The sequence below is a fragment of the Spinacia oleracea genome, chromosome 2, assembly GCF_020520425.1.
Source record: "Spinacia oleracea cultivar Varoflay chromosome 2, BTI_SOV_V1, whole genome shotgun sequence".
NCBI lineage: Eukaryota > Viridiplantae > Streptophyta > Magnoliopsida > Caryophyllales > Amaranthaceae > Spinacia > Spinacia oleracea.
In genome coordinates, this window is record NC_079488.1 from 82,530,340 (window position 1) to 82,539,762 (window position 9,423).

The window sequence follows — 9,423 nt, forward strand, 5'->3', positions numbered from 1 at the left end:
CGGTGGGTATGGGCCTACAAATAAAATAATCCTCAAATAACATTCCTTTAAATAACACAATATCCCAAAATAAATATGATTCAATATTCTCTGAATCACCTCAATAACATGATTTCTATAATAAATAATTTCTCATCTCGATATCCGCATAAAAAAATATTGTCTCTAGTAATCACTTTCCTCTTGAGAAAGTCTAGCTCCTTAATCAAACATGTACATCTTACAACCTTTTAAAACCAAGGAGTATGTTTTCACTATTCATACAATAGTGTAGTACTTGAAAAGCCCTTAGGTTTCTTACTATTTATGATTTTACCCTCTTTCTCATCCGTTGACACGTTGCTGCAAAGTAAATGACCAACAACTCTTCATCCACCGTCCCTTATCCCTCTTCACTACTTCCCCTTTTTTAGGGTTTTCCCCTTTCCACCTCGGCTCCTCGCCCTTTGGGTGCTTCCCTTTCCAATCTTATCTTCCCTTACCTTCCCATTTTCTTTTCCCTTGTTCTTCGTGTCCACCGTTGTTCATGGTTACATACAAGCTTCATGCTTTCTCTAGGAGCGGCTTTGTCCCCCTTCTTTTATGCTGACTCGAGCTCGACATACTAGAGCTTACTGCTTGATATATGCTCTCACCATGCCATGTCCTCGTTGTGTTACTTGTGTAGTTACCCTTAAAACCGCGACGAACTAAGTGATCATCAATATCGCGATACCCCCTTGAATTATTGCAATCACAACAAGGACACAGAATCAAACATGATTCATGTTCTGATTGATGTTTCAAAGCAACCTTATTGAACTCTTGAATCCCTTTTAAGAACCTTGTAGAAATTCGTTTAGCATACATCCAACTTCGATCCATTTTCAACCACTAAAGATAAAATAATAGAACCAGATTTTATCAAGCAAGCCATGCAGACACTCACAATCAGTCAAACATATGAAGTACTCTTAATTAACATAGTTGGCAAGTTTGATTATATACATGACCAACAAGTACTTCTGTTTCATGGATCTTTGAACTCCCAAAATGAATTTTTCTTTTATGTAATCTCTTTAACTTAAAAACAAACCTATAGCTTTAAGTTCTATTGTTCATAACACACAAAAATAACATTATTGATTTTCTAGTTTCCCGCAAATCCACTTTTCCTAATCTTTAAAAAAAATTGTGCTCTTGCAAATCTTTATTCTTAAGTTTCGGTTCTGTGCTACATACCATACAATCAACCCCATGATCTTCAAAACCAACCAAATGAAAAGCCAAAGATCACATTATCGACAAAAAATGGTGTAGCAAGTAAATATAGGGCCTATCTGGTGCAAGAAATGGAAATTTAGAGCACCAACAGTATAACACCAGAGGCAGAGACGAGTCTTTTTGTGAATACCGAACGGAACATGGTCTGTACTTCAGCTAAAAGAGTCAAAGGGAATCCAACTATTCCCCTTAAACATTCATTACAATTTTCTATAAATTCAATACGATTTTCTATACTCCCTCTGTCCCTTAATTCTCGCACCGTTTTGACTTTTTGCACTATTCACATAATTCACTTTGACCCTATTTTATTTCTCGTATATGAAAACAAATGTTAGTATATAATATATTATTGGCTTCATCTTAATATATATTTTCATAATATTGAAAAAAAATTAAGTTTTCATAATATGTAGTTGAAGATATTCGTGGTCAAAGATGTGCATTGGCAAACGTGTCCAGTCAAAACGGTGCGAGTATTAAGGAACGGAGGGAGTAGTATAATTAGGTATTTGCAACAACAACAAAACCAAAGCACATATATGCACAATCACCCCTAATTGTTCCAATTTATCGAAAATTAGTGACCTAATTCACGTAATTTCTCACCAAATCCCAAACCCAACAAAAGAAAACCTAAATCTTTCAAATTAAACAACAAACTAAACCAAAAAATTCAATGAAAGTGTACCTGATTGAGTAAGTAAGGGAATCGATTGAAGAAGTAGGAAGATAGAAAAGGGAAGCCAAAAATCGAAATTCAGTGGGCATTCTCCAACGAAGGCGGCGGCGGCCTACGTTTCGCCTAATGTTGCGCTTGGTGTAGGGTGAAGAAGATGGAGGATGAGGGTGAAGAAGATGGAGGTTGAGGATGAACACAGTTGCGCTGTCATTGTTCCATTTTGGTCTTCGATAAATTAGAGTGTAGTGTCTGGTTGAATGTGTTTGGCGGGGCAAGAGAAAAATTAATTTCAGAAAGTCTTGCGTTGCAGTTTTATACAACAGTGACGCCATTGACTTTCTCATGCTGGAAGAGTCATTTACGTCGCTTATTTATAAATCTGCGACGCAATTAACAATACATTTGCGCCACTTTTTTATAAATTAGCGAAGCAAATGATTTTAAATCACTTTGTTCCCAAGACAAACTGTCATTTACATCACACCAAACTAAAACTGCGACGTAAATGACAAGTGTTCAGGATAAAAAATTTCAATTGCGTCACGTGTTTAAATGTGCGAGGCAAATGTGGCGATGCAAATGAACACTTTTGCACTAGTGTAGATATGTTGCAATTAAATTGGGACAACTCCATAAAATAAATGTGGCACTTAAAATAGGATGGAGGGAGTATAACAAAACAACAAAATTAAGGAAAATTCGGGAAAATAACAATTATGGGTGAAAGATGGGGATCGATGACACTTGTCATCTAATCATCCATGGTTTTTCTTTTTTAAATACTGAGTATAGATTGATTTCTAGAACTGTTTGTGGGCCAATGATTTCATAAAATAATACTTCGTATTTGCATATTACACTTTAAAAGACTGTCTGATATTTAATAATGGACGATGATAAAGGTCGCAAGTTGCGACAATATTTAATTGTCGCAATCTTATTTGTCGGAGTTTAATTGGTACATATAGGCGACACGTAGGCTACACGTCATCAATTTATTTTTACTATCAATGCAATATTTTTACTATGAAAATATGTAAATAAGGTAATCAATACAAAGAAGGAAAAAAATATTTATTATATTTATAGTAAATATCTATTTCCTTTAATTTTGTAAATTACCAATTAAAAAAATAAAAACTACAGAATATAATCTAATAATATATTTTGGTCTAATTTTAAAAATAAATCAATTTAATTTTTATAAAAAACATCAATTTAATTAAAAAAATACGGAGTATATCATAGTGTGCATTTACAATACTAAAAACGTTAACCATCAGCTTCTAAGTAATGATGAAAGTATTATATTGATGATACTAGTACTTAGGCTATTATGAATGTCCGGGGAAGATCTGAAAAGGGTAACTATGGGCAAAATTTAATTTGCAAAATTCACCATGTGCTAACCTAAATGCTCCTATCAATTAGAGAATTTTAAGTTTGAGTTTAAGTCGTTTGACAGACAGATTAGCAACACAGTATAAAGGGAAAAGGGGGCACCCAACAACAACATCAGTAGTACTGATTTGTGTAGCCGATTACCAATTAGGAGTACTAATTTGTTGATTTCTTTGACAAACTAGCAGATTACCATAGCGGAATGACGATTTCTATCACCCAAATTGTCAGATTTTTTTTAAAAAGCTTTTTCTGGCTCTAGGTTAATTTAATTATGTCATTCTGTATGCTCTAAATGATAATTGCTCACTCAAATCGTTGGAAAAAATTTATGCAACATTTATGGACTAATTGATCAACAATTAATTCCTCCACAAATTTCTAATTCCCAATTTTTTTTTTTTTTAAATGGTTAGCTTGATGATAAGAGAATACCAAAACCAATAAACCAATAAACAGGAAATAAAAAGGTAATTGATGGAAAAAAATACTTTTTCCTAATCTTTTATTTTCTAAAGTATTATCAGTAAATGTAATTTTTATTTTTATTTCCTATATCATATAAATAATGTAAAAGTATTATTTCTTATATAAATTATAAATATTTTTCTGAAATAAAAAATTACATGATTCAATTTCTAAATTAGAATATTAAGATTTTCCTACCTTTTTTATAACATGTATAATAGTTTATAAAATCTATATATTTTAGTTTCCAATTACGTTCATGACACATAAGCATGCCATGTCACCATTGTGACACGGCTTAAAGGTCGCATGTTGCGACCTTTATCATTTTCGTTTAATAATTGTTAGATCACATGTCATGTTACTCATCCGGTCAAAATAAAATAAAATAAAATATGTTACTCATCTCCTACTCAACTACATAGTAGCATACAACTAAACATGGTCTGGCAGACTACAACTGGAAATTTACCGACTAGGATCGAGTATTAACCATATCGAGCTCTGCTTATTAATTAGAGGCTATTGATATTCGAGCATGTTCGATTTTGAACGAGCTTTTAATTTTCTTTGTTCGAGTTGAGCTCGTTTAGCAAATATATGTTCGGGCTCTACTTGAGGTTACTCGTTTGTATTTTTAGCTCGAGGTCTCAATCAAACGAGATTTAACATACGAGTATTGCAACTCATCCTTGGTTTATGAAGATAAAATATAAATTAAATAAATACTTCATAAAAAATTTGGATTTTACAATTATTTACTACATACTTAATTATAAGATTCTTAAGGAAACATGTATTTTCCATATTATTCTATTAAAATATAAAAAATGAGATGTCCGTGAATATAATACTAACGCATCGAACACGATGTTGTTCGAGTAAATATTCGGTCAAGCTTATTCAGTTTCTTAATGAACGAGCTTTGACCGACTTTATTTGCGAGTTGTTCAAGAATGTATCGGCTTTAAAAGAAAGAAAAGATTCTAATAAATGCGTTTAAATTATTAATAATTAAACGATCAATCTGATGTCAGATATTTTGAACAGGTCAACTCCTCCATCCTCCATGTCTCTCTATTTCTTCTTGTGTGTGAATTGTGATCTCATCTTGAAGAGTTCAAAAATAAATGGAGGCTCATCCTAATTCTTCAAAAGATGTTATTAATCTGCTTGACTTTGCTCCTAATCTTGTTCCTGCAACAACCATTTTACTATTTTAGGTGTTTTTACGGCTGCCTCGATCGCTGTTTTCTCCATTTCATGGATTCTCTCTGGTAAGTCGGTAACTAAGCTATTTTTTACGTACTATTACCTCCGTACGTTCCATAAAATTCCTCTGTAATTCAAGTCAATTCCTCTGTGTTTTTGTGTGTCTAAACATCTCGTAACACCTCATTGAGGATTAAAATACCTTTATTTTTTTTAGGATTCAAAAATATTTTATCTTAAAAGAATTTGTGTATTATACTTCCTCCGTCTCTTAATACTCGCATCGCTCTTTTTCGGGTCGTCTCTTAATACTTGCACCGTTTCTATAAATAGAATTCTTTTACCAATATTATGTTATTTCTCACACTTACCTACTAACCCACTCCCTATAAGAAATTATTTAAAAATTCACACCCTCAATACCTCTTACACATTTCCCACTAACTATATTAAAAAAAAATACTCCACTATTAACTATCACCCATTAAATTAATAAGTCAATTCAAGTATTTTAAACTCCATGCTAGTCAAATCGGTGCGAGTATTAAGGGACAGAGGGAGTATTCATTAAATTAGCATAATTTCCTTATTATTGTATGGTGTTATCTAGATGATATATTTTGCCATGAGCCCCTAAAATTGAGTTTTGTTCTTGTGAAGCAGGGTTATTTTCGAAGACAACAAAACTTGAAAAGTTGCTCATATGTTGGTTTACATACAACGGTCTATTGTGTATGATTTCTACAAGGACACGACCGGATCTTTCTTGGCTGAAATCTGTACGCCTCTTTGTTATTCATCAATCATCATTTACTGCTCCCTCCGTTTTTTCATTACAACACATAACCTTTAACTTGTGCACTTGTTGAATTTTAAATCGAACTTATGATATGTATAATACAAGTAGATAACATCATCCCTATTTAAATATGTCGAAATAGTAAAACAATACTAATAGCTTGCCTTTAGAGAATTGAAATCTAAACAATAATGCCAAAGTAAAGGAAATAATCATATAAAATAGTGTATTTTAATTAAATTTGAGGAATTGATATAATATCTGCATAAACAGACACATGCTAGATATAGAATTAAAATTACAAATTATTAATAATTATGATATGAACACTCTATATTACTCCCTCCATTTCTAAATGTTGTATCCATTTGGAATCTTGGGGGGTTTTTAAGAAAAATAGAATCTTGGTTTGTATGGGTATAAGTGTAATGATTGGGTGTAAGAGAAATGATTGTGTGTAAGAATGTGTAAGAGATTCTTTTTTAAAGATTAAAGTAAGGAGAGAGAAAATATTAAAGAATTATGGGAAAGGGGATATTTTCATTTAATTAATCAAAAATCAGAAAAAATCTGATTGAAGTGGGGACCAAAGTACATGAGGTGGATTTATTTCATCCAATGAGATTACAGCAACAGAAAAAAACGGAGGGAAGACTTCCCAAATTGGGAAAGTCCACTTCCCTTTTTACACTTCCCTCCAAAAACAGAAATTTACCAAAAAGTTTTCCCTCCAAACTTTTTCCCTCCAAACTTTATACATTTACCACCCTTTATAAATAGGGGACAATTTCTACCCAAAAACCCTCATAAATTCCAACTGTTTTAATATCAGTTACAACAACAAAAAACCAAAGGCAATAAATGCACTACAATTAATCAGCAAGGGGACATTAATGGCTTCAGATCAAGAGGAGGACGAGTTCCTCGGTTTTTCCGATGATGAAGGAGACGGCACGAACTCTGATTCAGATTATGATGATGATGAAGCAACCCAAAATGCTGTAAGTGAAGTAAATGCTCATCAAATAGGGGACTTTGAGCAAAATCAACAATTGCCAGATCTGAATGAAGTGGGACAAGAATATGCACAAGAATGTGAAGTGGGACCACAGCATACATCAGGTATATCAGATAACCACTCAGTTCCATTTTTGTTTGATTTGAACATGCCAACACAACAAGAGTTCCCACCATCTCCAATTCATCAAACAGAAACAGAGCAAAATCATCATAAGCCTAGAACCCCAAGGATTAACAACGAATTAAGGTTGGAAATCTTGTTGTTCCTTCTCTTAAGAAAAGAAAAGCATTCAGATGAACTCATTCATGGGACAAATAGGCAGGCTGTTATAAAGTTTGGTTACACAAGGAAGACAATTAGACTAATATGGCAGAGAGCATTGGCACATAAGGCAGCCATGGATTCGTATTTCTATGATAGCAAATATCACAACTGTGGGAGGAAGAGAATTCAAGTAACATATGAGTCTATAGCCTCCATAGCCATGGGGGATAGAACAACCATTATTGATCTAGCAAGGATGCTCAATTTGAGTCCCACAACAGTTTGGAGAATGGTGAAAAGAAAACAGATAAAACCACATTCAAGTCCATTGAATCCAGGCATTTCAGAAGAATGCAAGATGGCAAGGATGAAGTGGGTACTTGGTCTCTTAATGGACTACTCAATACCAAATGATCCCACATATTACAGCATGTATGATTTCATTCACATCGATGAGAAATGGTTCTATCTTACACAAAAAAGTCAAAGAGTTTATTTAGCAAACAATGAACCATTTCCACACAGGAAGGGAAAATCAAGAACTAAGATTCCAAAGTTCATGTTTATGGCAGCAGTAGCAAGGCCAAGGTGGGGACAAGATGGGCAGTGTGAGTGGGATGGGAAACTTGGTATATTTCCATTCCCAGATGCAGTGGCAGCAAAGAGAACATCCAAAAATAGAGTCAAGGGGACAATTGAGACTAAACCAATCAAGTCAGTTAATCCGATTGCAACCAGGGCCATGCTAATCAACTACCTAATCCCAGCAATTAAAGAGAAATGGCCACCACATGAGGGGGAAAGGGTGATATACATCATTCAAGACAATGCAAAGGCACACATTTTGCAAAATGATCAAGAATGGCAGCAACATTACAAGCAAGATGGCTTCACATTGATATTGACTCAGCAGCCAGCAAACAGTCCAGATTGTAACATATTAGACTTGGGGTTCTTTAGGTCAATTCAATCACTAATGCACAAAAAGATGCCTAAAACAGTTGAAGATTTAAGTGGTGCTGTGACTGAGGCATATAATGAACTGCATGCAAAGACTCTATCTAATGTGTGGATGTCACTTCAATATGTTGGAAATGAAATTTTGAAACACAAGGGGGACAATGACTACCAACTCCCACACAACAAGAAAAAGATTTTAGAAGATGAGGGGAATCTGCCAGAACAAGTTAAGGCCCCAAGGTGGGCTGTGAATGAATGCAAACAACTTGTTGATGAATGGAGAGCAAATCAGTGAAGTATAGAGCAAGAACGAGAGATTACTTTTTGTGTTTTGGGAACATGTTTTAAAAGTTACAAGAGCAAACAAAATGTCACTTTTGTAAGCTTGAATGAAAGCATCACATGTATTTAAAACATTTTGGAAGCAACATATCAACTGGAAGAATGAATGAATCAATTTGTTGTTGTTAATCTTTAGTTTTTGTTCATCATACTCACATATTTGTAGTTATTCATGTACATTGCATATTAACATATGATTTCAGGATTATTCAAAATCATAAGGGAACATGTACATTGCATATTAACATATGATTTCAGGATAAGTCAAAATCATAAGGCAACAATGCACAAGGCAATATGAACAAGACAGCATCAACAAGGCAACAATAACTAGGCAGCAATGCACAAGGCAATATGAACAAGACAGCATCAACAAGGCAACAATAACTAGGTTATCACAATCATAGTTTAGTTTTTGTTCATCATATTCACAATCATGTTTCTTATTTGTAGTTGTAATTGAAACACAAAACACCAATGTAATGAGTCAGCCATTCCTTAAACCATTAAGGGGACAACTTTATGTTTTCAAGGCAACACATGAATTCATTTTCAAGCCAAGGCAAAGCATGGGGACATGTTGTTCTCAGTTTGTATGTGTTCATCATCATTGAATCCTAAACTTTAATATCCTCCTCCCAAATGGAGTGAATGACTAACACAAACAGAAATGGGAAAGGAAAGTCACTCCATTTGACAGAGGATACTAAAAGTGAAGGAAACTCAGGACATGCAAAATCACAACTCTAAACACATCAGCTTCAAAATGGAAAGAATGAATATCACATCATTTTCAGATGGAATTTATTCCCATTTTGAAACCGATGCGTCAAAAGATGTAATATTCGAGTTACTAAATCATTTCATCATTGAACAACTCAAAAAAACAAGGCCATGAGCAAGGCAGCAAAGGCAAGGTATTTACTTACAACATACTTAGAAAGTCATATGCAAAATCACTTCTCTAAACACATCGGCATCTAAGTGGAAAGAATGCATATCACATCATTT

The 9,423-nt window shown here is 33.8% G+C and overlaps 1 protein-coding gene across 3 annotated transcripts; it reads left to right on the top strand.

Moving 5' to 3' along the window:
- The first annotated feature begins 4,864 nt into the window (after positions 1–4,864).
- LOC130467958 (uncharacterized) lies at positions 4,865–9,316 on the top strand. 3 transcript variants are annotated; one of them, XR_008928093.1, is made up of 3 exons: positions 4,865–5,091; positions 5,690–5,805; positions 8,671–9,316. XR_008928093.1 is itself a non-coding variant. In XM_056837135.1 (3 exons), exon 3 carries the CDS (start codon positions 6,719–6,721, stop codon positions 8,363–8,365), a length of 1,647 nt encoding a protein of 548 aa, XP_056693113.1. In that variant the 5' UTR covers positions 4,865–5,091; positions 5,690–5,805; positions 6,658–6,718; the 3' UTR covers positions 8,366–9,056. The 3 variants fall into 3 exon arrangements, 2 of the variants coding, with proteins under 2 accessions (XP_056693113.1, XP_056693112.1); XM_056837135.1 differs by having other exon boundaries at positions 6,658–9,056; XM_056837134.1 differs by having other exon boundaries at positions 5,687–9,056.
- Positions 9,317–9,423: the final 107 nt, after the last annotated feature.

Bases quoted from the DNA above. Each gene is read 5' to 3' on its own strand.
- LOC130467958 (XM_056837134.1), top strand. From the start codon at position 6,719: ATGGCTTCAGATCAAGAGGAGGACGAGTTCCTCGGTTTTTCCGATGAT.